The sequence below is a fragment of the Petaurus breviceps genome, unplaced genomic scaffold (genome assembly GCF_028583685.1).
Source record: "Petaurus breviceps papuanus isolate PSGF00001 unplaced genomic scaffold, PetGlider_PUasm1.0 37, whole genome shotgun sequence".
In the NCBI taxonomy this organism is placed as follows: Eukaryota; Metazoa; Chordata; class Mammalia; order Diprotodontia; family Petauridae; genus Petaurus; species Petaurus breviceps.
Window position 1 is genome coordinate 26816389 of NW_027186296.1, and position 15312 is coordinate 26831700.

Sequence of the window (15312 nt, forward strand, 5' to 3'; positions counted from 1 at the left end):
TATTATCTCATTTTATCCTCACAGCAACCTTTGGAGGTAGGTGCTTTTGTTATTCCCATCTCATAGATGAAGAAACTGAGGCCAAAAGAGATTAAGCAACTTACTCAGTGTCACATAGTACGAGTCTAAGGAAGATTTGAACTCAGATCTTCCTGGCTTGAGGTCCAGTGAAATAGGAATAGATACTGTATCAAACAAGGTATAGTATCCCTAGTATCTGGCACATAGTGCAACATTTAAATGCTTTTTGGTTGATTGACTACTCTCTCCTGATTGATGCCTTAGCTGAATATATGAAGTGAAAAATAAAATTTACATTTAATTGTTTCCATAGCAATGATCTCAGATTTATCTTCTCTTTGGAGCAGACTGCATTCTATAGAAACTCTGGTTTCTTTCCCTTTATTTTTATCTCTAGAGCTTAGCACAGTGCCAGGCACATTGTAGGTGGTATTATAAGTATTTACTGACTGATTAACTTTCCAGCTATGACTAAAGATGATGTATTATGCTATGTAATATGGACCATTAAAGGGATTTCCTGGGGGTAATTTTGACCGTACGATTTCTGCCTTTCAAGATGATTTTGGAACCTAAGCCTCCTGTAAAATGCAGTTCCACTGTATTCATATATTTTAAATACACTGAGAGAAGCTCAGCTAGAAGGACCTTAGGCATCATCTAATCCAAAGTTCTCATTTTAGAAATGAGAATATGGAGGCTTAAGTTCACTTTAATTTTTTGACTTGCCCAAAGTCATAAAGGTAGTAGTTAGCACCTTTTTGTAAAGGGCAATAGTTTTAGCTAGCCCCTACTTCATTTCTGTTCTTTAAACTTACTTAGACTTTGAAATGTCTTTGGTTGACCATAGCATGACATAATGCCTCCTATCATAATGAAGTTTATATTTTTCCCAGTACTGACAGCATAGAAGATTTCTGTTAAGCTTTCCTTAAGACAGACTGATTCAAAATTATTTAGGGGAAAAAAAAACTAAATGAGTAAATGGTTCATTCTTAGTGCACAGAAAACCAAACATAGTCATTAGAGCCCCAGATCATTTGAAAATGTTCTTTCTCAGTTTCTTTAAACAGTTTGCTTTTTTCTTCAAAGCAGTGGGTGACAGTGGAAAGAGCTTTAACTTTGACCTCTGTGACCCCTATGGTTTTTTTGCCAGAACAGTTGGCAAAATAGTGTAGAGTCTCACCTTGCTCCTTATTTTTTTCCCTGTCTCTCTGGGAGACAGGCTAATGCAGTGACCAAGAAGCAGGTGAAAAGAGGAACAAAGAAGCAACAAATTTTCACCCCTTAAATACTTGAGAGTCAGTGGTATTGTAAAAGCTCTCTTATTTTAGAAAGGTGACTAGGTTTCCTTTGCCTTTTTTTTTTTTAACAGTCCAGCCTCCTACGACAAGATATAGGACTTGGGAGCCCAGCACAGTTATCATCTTCAGGAAAAGCCGGGACACCATATTATTCCTTTTCTGCCACCAGTTCTCGAAGAAGACCACTGCATGACTCTTCAGCACTTGGTAAATATATGCACTGTCCTTAGGTGAAACTTCAAGTCCAAGTTTTGTTTAATTTCTTCTCTTGCCCAAAATACCGTAAGTGTTCCTGCTTAGAGGAGACTGAAAAGTCATTAGGCCTACGGAATTTGGTATTTGAGGAATTATATTGAAGTTGGAGATTAATCTATTTGCTTAAAATGTAATCCATTCTATCATTAATATCTCTCTGGGAGAGATGTAGAGCACATGTAGAACACAAACATGATCCTGATTCTTCTGCATTTAATATGGTTTATTTTTATACAAGTTTTAGATTATAAAAACTTAAAATTTATCTCTCTTTAAAAGTTCTCTCTCTAATATTTAAACAAGTCAGTGATATTGTTGACTTACCAAGAAAACTGAAGAACAAAATCCAACTTGACCATCTGTGTCCCCTTGCAATGAAAAGATCATATTTGAGAATTTTAAATGCAATAGGAATTGGTCTTATTCATTGTTTCAGTCCACAAATTATAAATCACTTTTCGTGAAGTGCTCACGTAAACATGAGTTATAATTCTTTGAAGGTTCACTGAGGCCAGGTATCACACCTTCCATTTTTTAAATCTCACATATGACAAGAACATTGTGAACACCAAGTAAGCAAATCTTAATGGATACTTTTTGATTTAATTAACAAATACTTCTGGTTTCTTTTATAGAGTTAATCTTTAATACTTGGTGTGTTTACTTTTATCCTCTTTCAGTATATTCCAGTCTATCAGTAGTTATGGTACTCTATACAAAGTCAGCACTCAATAAACATTAGTTCATTGGTTCAGGTTTTTTAAAATTCATTTCAGGAAATTACTTTTCTAAATTAATTCTCTGCCACAGAGGACTTTTCTTTTCTTTTTTTCCCCTTTAAAATATCTAGTAAACTTATAAACAAATCAAACTAGTCAGACTCATAAACCAGGAAAGGGACTTCGATGGATTGCATTCCCTTGATTTATTTTTGCTGTCAGTTCAGGATTCTGCATTCTATTTTTAAATCCCAGTCTCCATTTCTGAGCACTACTCTTATACAGATGAGAAAACTAAAATTTCTGGTACATAAATTGTTATTCATGATCATGTTAAGAATAATCCTTGGAGCAGCTAGGTGGCACAGTGAATAGAGCACTGGCTCTGGAATCAGAAGGACCTGAGTTGAAATTCCGCCCCAGACACTTAATACTTACTAGCCGTGTAACCTTGGGCAAGTCACTTAACCCCAATTGCCCTGCCCTTCCCCCTCCAAAAAGAAAAATAATCCTTCCCAAATCAAAGTCACCTACTCTAAAGAAAGAAAATACATCCACGTATTAAATTTTGTTGCCAATATTAATTGTAGACAACTGGGTAGCTAGAGTACTTGCCCTGGAGTCAGGAAGATCTGAGTTCAAATCCAACCTCAGACACTTACTAGCTATTTGACCCTCCTATCTGCCTCAATTTTTTTTCATCTATAAAATGTTGATAATAATAGCACCTACCTCCCAGGGTTATAGTGAGGATAAAATGAGGTAGTATTTGTGAAGACTTTGCAAAACTTGAAGTACTATACAAATGCAACTAATAATTGTAGTATCCCTAGTTCCATCAGCTTTGCAGACAAAACCCACTTTTGTTAGGGCATTGAGATTCTTCCATAATTGAGTGTAAAATGTAGTTATGTTACCACAAAACTTTCTTCTGCACATAAATGAGGGTGTTCATGCTCAGAATAGAGTGCTTACTCTCACCAGTACGCCATCCTCAATATTCTTGGGTTACCAGAACCAATGGGATGTCATTAGGAATTTCATTTTTTAACTATGATAAGAATTCTTCCTCCTTCCTAATTATTAGGATCCTTGAGTCTCCTAGCAACTAAAGCCAGAAAACCCTGAAGAACCTATTGTGTTTTCATAAGGACCTGTGATTTCACTGATGTATACAACTCTAGACTTCTTTGATGATGCAGATGAGAAATTTATCTGTGACTTAAAGTCTGTGAGAGTTGGTAGTGCAAGGGGGTGAAGTTAATCAAGAGAAGGCATTTGCTCACACATGCATCATGATCACAGAGTTAGTGTGTGTCAGAAGCAGGACATGAACCAAGATCTTGACTGCACATCTGGCCCTCTGTCTACACCATACTGCCTTTCTAAGGGTCTTAAGTAAAATGCTTTTACTGCCCAGAAATAGACTTTTCATGCTACGTTCCTCTCACTGAGCAGAGAAGTGACATTCTTCATTATATATAGCTTCAAACTCAATTGGACTTTCACTATATTGAATCTTTATAATTCAAATCAATTCAACAGACATTTTTGAAGTACCTACTACGTCCCAGGAAATGTTCCAGGCACTAGACTATATGAAGATAAAGATGAAGTAGTGTCTTCGCTCAAACAGATGTTTAAGTGTCCTGGAAAATGAACTCCCTGCAAAACATCCCTTAACTTATCACAGTTTTGCCCAGAATTTTTAGACAAATCATGACAACACATTCAGACCCTCGGTTACAGATCAAATACAAATGATAAAATTAATCAGTGACAGCTGAGGATGAGCTAAAACAGAAAAAAATAAAAACAAAAAGTTCTTCACATGGAGGTTGAATTGCAGGTAACTGAGGGAAGAACCCAGATAGAATAGTTGTTTCTTAGCATATCAAGGATGAACTGACTTGAACTATAGCAGTCTCTCTTCCCTTGAATCACAGTGGTAGACTCCAGTCTGAATAGTAGCAGTATCTAGTTGACATTCTTAGTAAAAAGAGAGTGGCTTTTGCTCAGGGTACACTCTCTTGGTTGTGAAGAGTTGGGAACATTGAGTTCCAATGAAGCCCCACAAAGGACAAAGATTTTGCCTTTAAATTTCAGAAATATAGAGTGTGCCAGATGTTGTTTATCTTTGGCACATTCTGTTTTAAGGAAATACAGGCTGCCTCTTGGGGAATGGACAGAGATGCTAATGAAGGGTTTTTTTTTTTCCTTCTTGGTTTTAAAATTTCTACATACAACTTGAAAAGCTGATTTTTTTAAAAAAAGCTTTTCAGACTCTTGGGAAAGTTAATTCATTGAAGAGAATTCCCAACACAAATTTAAATGTCTTATTGTTGTACTATGCCATTTATGGCATAGAAAAATGCCTTGCTTGTTTATGAAGGTATTTCCATAATTCCCATTTTTTTAAACATCAAACATTGTCCCTTAGAGAGTTTTGTCCTGTGTGTTGTCTCTTCCAAATAGTGAGTTCCTTTGAAAAACTTAAAGTTAGGCCTTGTTTTGATTAACAGGATTTGAAAGAATTTGCTTATTGTTTTTACCCATATTATAAAAGAAAGAATGGGAGTCTTGGGTTTTAAATCTTGAATATTATGTAGGTAAATCTAAAAAGGAAAAAATGGCACTTATAGGAGATCTAGAAGGAGTAGGCATATGAAAATAATTCTCTTTTTATTTACATTGGTATAATTATGATTTTGTCCATCAGAAATGTTATTTCAATTTTAAATAGACTTTTCTTTGAATTAACTGTAAACATCCAAAGCCAAAATGTGTAAAATATGCTATTGCAGTTTTGAATACACACTCTTTAAGGGTTTTGGTTTATTTGCTTTTTTTCTTACCATAAACTCTCCTATATGCTTTAACCAATATTCTGAAGTATCAGTCTAGCTGTCTTTTTTCTGTTATATAAATATCATATGCAATATCAGGATAACATCAATTTTTTCTTGAATGTTTTTAAATATGAAAACTTAGTATTCCTAACATAGCTTAACTTTTATTTATTGTATATTTCCTTTTCTGTATTTAATTTGAACACTGATTGTATCTCCTTGCCCCCTACATCCTAAATTTGAGAGAATTCAAAGGCTGCTAGATTTTATTTGTACTAAAATAATCTATTTGAGACAGTTGTCAATGACCATTCGTTAGCTATAATGCAGGGAAAGACAAAAACATCTGGCAATATTTCCATTTAACCTAAAAACCAAGAATACTTTGTAAAGTATCATTGTTTGTGCTCTTTTACATTGCATATGATATCTTCCCCTTAAACCCAGAGTTATTAACCTTTTTTTGTGTCGTGGACCCTTTGGACATTCTGGTGAAGCTAGTGGACCCTTCCACCCTTCTAGAATAAGGTTTCTAAATAATTAAAGGAAATGCTCAATTTATGTTAGATTATTGCAAATAAAGATACACACACACATTCCCCATCAAGTTCACAAAACCCCTGAAATCTATAGACTAGTCCATGAAGGTCAAGTTAAGAATTCTTAACTTAAGTAGCACCTAAAGTCTGTTTTTTATGTAGCACATATGCAGATGTTAATTTGACTCCTCCTAGAACCCAGGGTATGGGTATTTTTTTAATTAACAAATTTAGCATTTTTGACAAGAAATATTTATTGAATACCTGTTAACTGCTGTCAGTTACCTGCCATTGGAGATGCAGAGGAGCATAACACTAGGTCCTGCCCTTATTCCTACTGGTACTGCAGTTCTTGAGCTCATACCAGGTACACAAGGACATGGCCCTTAGTTCCATTCTTAACCTGTTGCATCATATGCCTTTGGTGCACACATTTATTTATAGTATTCTTTTTCTGAGGCTCCATGCATGCCCACGAGATTTGTAGCAATCCCACGTGGCACCACTTTAAATCAGGGTGCACCTCACATTGCCCTATTTAGAGCCAGCAAGAAGGGAACAGTTGGCTAAATGAATAGCCAAAAAACAAAGTTGGAAAACAAGACGTGCAGCATTAAGAATCTTGTGTTGCTTTGTTGTACAGCTGAACACTAGTTGTTTCTCTCTATGTCTGTTATAATGTGCTGATGAAGTGTGTTTTCTTCTGCATACAGATCCTTTGCAGGCAAAGAAAGTCAGAAAGGTGCCTCCTGGTTTGCCTTCTTCTGTAAGTACCTGTGTTTTAACTGGATGGTAACAGATTGTGTGCCAGGGTTCAGTGATTACTTCTTGAGAGAATAAGTTGGTGTTGTTAGGACTGCTTTGTCTTGTGATTGTAAATAGCCTAACTGAATCATTGAGGAGGTTTGTTAGGTCTGAATCCACATCTGATGTTTAGTTTCTAGCTTTCACTGCCATGATTTGTAGCTCACTCATATGCTCTTACCCCATGTCCCTGTCATTTGAATTTGCCTCTTGGGAAGAAGGCTAGACCGGTAGCTGTCAAAGAAGATCTCCTGTACAGGTCTTTTGATGTTTAATTAGTCATTATGTTGCTGAACAGGAGGACAGACAGAGATTAATAGCTGAGAATCTTAGAAATTTACATTTGTAATAATCCCAATGGAGCTGAAGACATTAAGATTCGGAGGACATGTTCGGCTCAGCTTGCCTCTGTAGGACTGAGGTTATTAATATGCATAAATCACCAAGTCAGATGTTCATTGTGAAGCCCTAGTGGATTTTAAAGCCTTCATTAAGCCTTTCCTAACTTCAGCCTAGCATCAGGAAAGCTTTCAAGCAACTAGTTTGTTGATCCCTCTTTGCTCAAAAATGTATCCTTTGAGAATTTAGGGCTTTGATGAAAAAGGTTGGAAAGGTTTGGTGGAAAAATCATTAATGGCTGTGATAATCTTATGCTATAAGGGTGTTTGTGCTATTAAATATGCTTTATTCTTTAAAGGAACAAAATTGTTTATAAATGAATCCACATTATAAATCCATGTAAGGTTTAAAAATCTCTTGTGTAATGAAGAAAGATTTTTCCACCCCTCCTTGCTTAGAACAAATGGGGGGGAGGGGATATTTGAGGCACTGTTGCCTTGTGGGGGTACATCTCTTTGTTGTGTAAATGGATGGTGGGCTTTTTATTTGGCAGTACTTAACACATGGGCGCAGGTGCTGCTGGATGAGTCATAACTCATCGAGGTATAAACTGAATGCAACATCCGGCTTAGCAAGTAGTCCCAAAGAAAGAGCAAAATAGGTCTGATCTTTTTATTATGTATTAAGACCCAAGTCGAGATAGTATCTTTTTTTTTTTTTTTTAGTTATTGGGTTCCATTCACCTCACCACCACCATCCTTTGTCCAGTGCCCAAAAACTTGAATTTGAAATCCTCTTTGAAACTCGGTTCCAGATGGATCTGAGTTGATGCAGCCTGGGGCAGCTGTGCTCTGAACCTGCAGCCTACCTGGAAGGCTGGATTGCAGCTGCAGGCATTCTTAAAAAGCTTTTGCTTGCCTAAGCACTTGGGCCCCACTAGAGGCTGAATAGCTGCTTGATAAACAAAATGAACACAATACCTCAAATCATTATTCTCGAGGACAGCTTTTTTTTTTCCAGCAGCAGCTAAAAATAGTTGGGCAATTTACATTTTAACAGTTGTGTGCTTATGCAGGGGTGGGTGGCTTTACAGTATAACCAATGATTTCTGCTAGATTAACAGAAATTATATTAAAAATGACAGAGCTGCTAAAACATGTAACAGTGCAATTTTCATGTAATTTATTGCTAGGACTCTATGAGACTAATAAAAGTTATTACATATTAAAATTTAGTAGGACTATATAGGTAGAGGAATCATATTAGTAAATGGAAAATTTTGCTCATTCCTCCAATCTGGCAGTAATTTTAATAAACAGTGTATTTTTAATGCCTGCTTACTTTGTTTTTTCATATTTCAAGAAGCCAAAGCAGGAAAATTCAGACATCTATATATTACACACACAACACACAACATATTCATCTAGTATAGAACAGTATAGTTTGAGTACAGACGCTGGGGGTCATCAGCGATCCATATGTTCCTAGTAATAATAGCAGTCATTACTTGGTACTTTAAAATATTTCTCAGTGTTGCATATGGTATCTGAGAGGTACCATGGAGGAGGAGGAGAAAGGGAAAGAGCCTAATTTTTATTCTAAGCTTTGATACTGACATAAGGATCATAGATTTAGAGCTGGAAGATTAATATTAGAATACTAAGCAAACTAGACCCTAGAGTAATTATTTTGCAGTGAATTATGCTAGTAAGTCAGGTTGTATTGATTTTAAACCTACACATTTTTAACTTGGTATGTTGCAGAGATTCACATATACTCAGACTATTTTAAAAATATTTTAGTGTGTTAACAGATTTTCAAGATCACTTAATGGTGGATATATTTTTCTAAATTGGAAATTAAAATTTTAAAATAAAAGCATGTGAGGGAATCATATTTCTAAAGTCTCAGTAATTTCTAGAAATTATTACAGGTGTGTTTTATGTAAAAGAATTGTCTCAATCTAATTTTTTTAATTAAAAACATTTTGACAAGCAGGAATAGCAATAAATGTAGAGTTTTAAGAAATATCTTGTCAGTTTTTAAAAATTTTAAGCAATTAGAGAAATTGTAATTTCAGAAATGCTGATTTTGTTACATTAATTCTATCTGAAAAATAATCCAACAATTTTTACTATATGAATCATAAGGAATTAAACAAACCCAAAATAAAAAGAGTATGTACATTTTCATTGTGAAATATAAATATCTTTCCCTCATTCAAATAGGAAATTTGATAGTAACATCTCAAACTCCTTAGAATCTGCCTATCTGTCCAGGCATCTTGTGAAGTGAATAGGTGATTCTGCTATTTTGAATGTGATAAGAAGAACTAAGTTGTTCCTGCTGCTGCTATTGCTGTTATTATATATTGTTACACAATTATATTTTATTATAATTTTATTTATTAATGATAGCTAATACTTATGAAACTCTTTAAAGTTTACAAAGTATTTGTAGCAGCAAGCACCCCAAGCGTCCTCAGGGTTTGCAGCTACCACAGGTTCTTGGATCTGCTTTGTTAAAGGAAAGCAACTCAAAATGGGTTAACAAGCTTACTTTAATCAGTCAGACATATATCATTTACCTTGTTCAGGGGAAAAAGGTCAGCACCCCAAACTTCAAAATATACAGACAGAATTATCAAGACATTAACAGATCAAGTAGACAGCTTTCCAAACTGTCCAACCATTACATCCATACCCAGTCAACATCTGGGTTTCCACATTCTGGGTTTTTCAAAGCCGGGGGACTCTCAACAACGGCTTCCCAGAACTCAGATCAAATCACAGAACACTTCTCAAAGTGAGTCCCAAAACAAAGCTACACATCAGGGCTTATATAGCCTCCTCCTGGCTCAGAGAATGTAACAACCTTTCCGGACCCACTGGCCAATCAAAAAGTATCAACTGAAAAACAAGCCTCCCACCCCAGTCTCCAGGTGCACTTTAGCCTAGGGGCAGGGAAGATCTTTAAATTTGCATTTCCATTACAGTATTTTGCATACATTATCTCATTTTGTCTTCACAATAACTCTGTAAAATAAGTAGTATTAGTATTATTATTCCATTTGCCAGATGGTTCATCCAAGGTTTAGAGATGTTAAATGAGTTACCAAAAGTCATATGAATAGTAAATGCACACTAGGATTTGAACTTCTGCTACAACAAGTAACACCATATCACATGGTAATTAAGTTATGTTTAATATATAGAAAGATATAGAATTTTTTGCCTTATAAGTCGGCACACATATCTAGACACATACATAATCCCAAACACTGTTCAGTCTTCATCCAAATTCAGCAAATGTTTATTGAAAGTATACTGTGAATTAGGTTCTGTTCAAGACAGAAGGAATGAATAAGACAAGTTTTTGCCCTCATGGAGTTCATAATCTAGCTTACAGAAATTAATCACTGATGTGACTGAGTTGTCAGGTTTGTGAATGGTTCCAAAGGGGTCGTTTTTCTACATTATCCTATATAATGAAGGTCTACTGTGGATCCCTATGGATTAACGTCAGGGGAGGGGTGACTTTGCAAGTCTTCCATGCTGTTGGCACAGTCCTTGTTTTGGAAGCTATTTAATCAAGGCTAGTATTGCTTCTGTTCCACACAGAATAGGAAGGTCTTAGATCTAAAGCTGAGAGGAACCTCAGTGCCTTTCCAGTCCAACCTTTTTATTTTATATTTAAGAAAACTGAGGTCAGGAAAGATGAAGTGGACTTTACCACAGTCACATAGGTAGTAATCAGCAGAGACATTTTAGAGCCCTAATTCTCTGACTCCAAAGTAAATATTCTTTTACACTGTAAAGCAAGGGTCTATGGAGTAGACTTTCCTTCTCCTTGACCAGCAGGTGGTGTGCTCAAGCCTTATGTAATCTCCTTCCCTTTCCAATAGAAATAAAATTAGAATAAACAGGTTTTCAGACCAGTTGTGGTTAACTTAAAGGATTAGGAAGGGGTGAGATTGGCAGTAAAGCTGGTCCTCAGACTTAAGAAGATGCCTCATTTTAAACGTTCCAGTTCCATTTCTGGGAACTTTACGTCATATTAGAAATATATATCTTTATGTTTTAAGCAGTCCCTGTAGCAAGAGTTTGGGTTTATGTAATTTTATTAACCTACAATGTCCAGCATGTACTCACTTCTTTATGTGTTCTCTTATCAATTCAATTCAAAAAAGATTTTCATACTATATACAAGGTACTAGCTAGAAGTTAGAGATATAAAGATAAAAATGAAACAGTCCCTGCCTTCAAGGAGCTTTTATATGCTGCATTTCAACTAGTTACAGCTTTTGGAAATCTACTGCAAAAAAGCCCGTCAGGAAAACATATTAAACCATCTGATTATAAAGAAGGGTGGACCAGTATAGGAAACTTTCACATCAGGTAAAGGTCTAATGCAATTTTGTCAAATTAGAATAAATTAGAATAGAATAGACTAAAGCAGACCACATACTGACTTAGAAAAGCACAAATTAACAATATCTATGTTTTACTGTATTTTTATTTATTTTCTTAAATATTTCCCAATTACATTTTAATCTGGTTCAGGCTATACTTGAGAGTTTTGCTGGCCTCCTGCAGCTGATGAGTTTGACTCCTCTAGTCTAATGTGCTCCAAAAGACATATCCAGTAAGCTTATGTGTGAATCTATCCATGGATAAATAATGAGCCCTATCGTTACTTAGATTGTAAGCTCCCTGAGGGCAGAGATTTTCTTTTACTTTTCTTTGTATGTCCAGCACTTAGCACAGTGTCTGGCAATTAGTTGGCACTTGATAAATTTTTTGGCTGATAATTGATTTTTATTTTGAGATTATACCTGTGATTTTATGATATGGGGAACTTCTAGTGAGGAGATGCCCTCTACCAAAGAAATCAGCACCTGCTCTGAAAGTTTATGAATATAGAGCATTTACTGGTGACTGACAGGTTAAGTGATTTGCCCAGGATAAAAATTATGATGTGGCAGAGGGGAACCTTGAACCCAGGCTTCCCTGACCCCAAGGCCATTTCTCTCTCCACTCTGGGGTGCTGCCTTCCTTGACTTCATAGGCCATCACTTTGCTTTGATGTTTGTTGTTCCTCTCCCTTCCATGAACATACTTCCTCTCCTCTCTCAACACTAACTCCATCCTTTATTCTGTGAATAAAAACCAGCTGGGTTTCATCTGTATCTGATTTTTTCTGTGTAAAGATAGAAAATGTATAGAAATTTTTAAACTTTAGGGAGAGAGGAATTCCATTGATCCTTTGGTTTTTCCCCCGCTCACCTAACCCCCAACAGTGGGTATGAAATAGAGAAGATGAAAAGAACAATAATTAAGAAAAAAATGAAAACCTAAACACTACCTGCTACGAATGGGAGACTATAGATTTTTTTAAATCATTTTAGTAATATAGTTGTTTAGGGATATAAATATATATGTATAGATATAATTTGCTTTGCTTATAAATTTGTTTCAAGATAAAATAAAGACTAAAATGATATTTAGTATGTGGTTTATTCTGCCAGGAACTATAAATTTGTTCGTTTGTCCTCAGATGAGAACTTTAGTGATTAAAATGCATACTACTGGTCAATATAATTCAGGTGTTTTGTTTTGTTTTTTAAATCAGGAAAAACTAATACTTTGGAGGGAAAAAAAGAGTCAGGATCCAAAAAGATTTCAAGAAGCTAGAACACAGGACTGAAGTTTTTAAAAATTAATAATAATAAATAGTTTGACATTCCTGTAGCACCTAATGTGTGCCAGGCATGTGCTTAGTGCTGTACTATTATTAGCCCCATTTTTCAGATGAGGACACTAAGGCAAACAGCAGTTAAATGACTTGCCCAGGGTCATGCAGCTACTAAATGTCTAAAGCTGAATTTAAACTCGTTTCCCTGACTGAGAGCTCAGTGTTCTCTCCACTGTACCACTTACCTACCCTTTTAGTAATAAAGTTCTACACTTGAGTAAAAAAGAGTTGAGGAGGTGTGGCTAGACAGCATTTCACATAAAAAGGCCAGTGGTAGGGTGGCTAGGTGGCACAGTGAATAGAGCACCAGCCCTGGAGTCGGGAGGACCTGAGTTTAAATCTGGCCTCAGGTACTTAACACTTAACTAGCCATGTAACCTTGGGCAAGTCACTGAACCCCAATTGCCCTGCCTTCCCCCTCCAAAAAGAAAGATCAATGGTAACACAGTAGCCAAAAAAAAAAAAAAAAAGAGAGAGAGAGAGAATTCAGCATTAGTGGAAACTTAGTGTCCTGAACAAATGAGCCTATAGTCTTGTTACACTGAGGTCTGGTATGACCAATGCTAGATTCTTGTATTCAGTCCTACATGACCCATTTGAGAAAGAACATCAACAACATAATTAATGTAGACTGGGGATCATTCCATACAAAAATCAGCTGAAGGAATGAAGGATGTTTAGCATAGACCAGAAGTTTTCCAAATGTGATACTCAGGTCTCTGGAGTCCCTGAGACCTTGTCAGGGTGTCTGTGAGGTCAAAATTATTTTTTGAATAGTGCGTTATTTGCCTATTAAATTATTCATCTCTTTTCCAAATGTATATAGGTATAAGGCCAAATTCTCTTTATATGCTTCAACCAAAACAGCATATCATAACAAACAATACAGAAGCAGACAAGAGTCTCCAAATGTCTTCTATTAAACTAGACATTAAAGAGATTTGCAAAAAAAAAAAAAAAAAAAAAAAAAAGCCATGTGTCCATGCCATGCCTCTTACTAATTTTTTTAGGGAAAATATGATTATTTTGCACTAACAGATCTTACATACAATGAGATTATAATATTATTCAAGGTAATTAATATTTTCAATTTATCAGTTTTAATTTCTAATATGATAAATATTGATAAAACCCACAAAAACAAAAGTTCTTTGGTATCCTCGGTTTTTAAGATCGTAAAGGGGTCTTAAACAATTTTTAAGATTTGTAAAGGGGTTTTGAGAGTAGAAAGTGTGAGAAAGAACACTTGACCTAGACTAGAGAAGACTAGAGGAAACATATGTTTTTAAGTTTTTAAAGGACTGACATATAAAAAAGGAATAAGTCTGGTTCTTCTTGGCTCCAAAAAGCAGATGTAGAAATAATTGGGAGAAGCTGCAGAAAGGCAAATTTAGGCTGGATTTGAGGGGAACCTTCACAACAGTTAGAGCTGACCAAAAGCAAAATGGGTTGCCTCAGGAGTCAATAGATTTCTCATGTTTTAAACACTACTGTTCAGCTATGGTTTAAAAGAGATGGCCTCTAAGGTCCCTTTTGAGTTCATGATTCTGTAATTCATTTGTTTCCCTCCTCTCTTTTTATTATAAAAAACGAGTCTGCAATCTTGGCAACTTAAAGGAATTTGGCATCTCTTGGTTTTGCTTTATTTTGAGAAGCAAGAAAAAACTTGAGAATAGAAGAAACTAGCAACATTGTAATTAAACAAGGAAAGACTTTTTTCTTTTTTTCATTTAGTACACTCTATGTGTCAGTTATAGAAAGCACTTATTTTCTTCCCTTCAAAAAAAAAAAGCTTTTAAAAGGAAATAACCCCTCCCAAGGCAGTGAATTAATTTTTACTACATAGTTCTGTCAGATCTTTTTCACTTTCTGAGCAGTCACTATCAGCAGTTTCTATCACTTCTGATCCTTCAATTTTGTTCTCTTTATAGATTTATAAATAATAATTTTCCTGGAATAAAGTAAGTTTCCTGATCTTTTTCATGCATTTGTTCCTTGATTTTGTGTTAGTATTTCCAAACTTAGGTCAGTTGTTTGTTTTTTCTCGAGTTGCAAAAGATGGAGTAATCCAAAGCAGGCAAGAAAGGAGTAGTTAGCATATTATCTTGGAGAAACCTGGTGACCATGTTGAAGAGAAATATGGACCTGACCATTCAACTGTAGCATGATGAATGTAATAGATATATTCTTATCAAGTATAACATTCTTTATACTTATGAATACTTTAATATCTTAACTTTTATTGGTAGTAGAAGACTCTTTTAGTGACTCTTTTGTCTTTCTGCCCATTCTATGTAGGTAGCCCTGATATTCTTTTTCTCCGTATGCTTCCCTCATTGGTGATCACATTGACTCCCAGAGCTTCAGTTATCACTTCTATGCAAAGTACTCCAGAATGTGTATCACCACACCCTCCCTTTCTTCCAAATTCTTCCACGTCCCCATTTCAACTATGTATCCCTGTCACCCATAAAGTACTTTTATATGCAGTATGTTCAAAACTGAACTCAACATTTTCCCCAAAAAACCCATACCTCCTAATTTTGTATTAAAGAGATCAGGTAGAAAGAGCAATGGAGATGGAGCTTAATTTCACAAGCATTTTTTATATGTCGACTGTGTGCAAGATATTGTGCTATGTGAATACCAAAGACAAAGTACTTATATTCTATTGAGGGGAAACATTATACACAAATAAATACATGATATATTAAAAAATTAATACCTA

General features: G+C 35.4%; 1 protein-coding gene across 5 annotated transcripts in view; it reads left to right on the forward strand.

The window, feature by feature from the left end:
• Nucleotides 1-15312, forward strand: part of TCF12 (transcription factor 12) — a 430344-nt gene that overhangs the window by 338996 nt on the left and 76036 nt on the right. For all 5 annotated transcript variants that reach the window (XM_069098132.1, XM_069098130.1, XM_069098134.1 and 2 more), the window contains exons 7-8: nt 1397-1532; nt 6401-6453. In XM_069098132.1, the coding sequence (XP_068954233.1) occupies nt 1397-1532; nt 6401-6453 (189 nt within the window). The remainder of the gene's footprint in view (nt 1-1396; nt 1533-6400; nt 6454-15312) is intronic.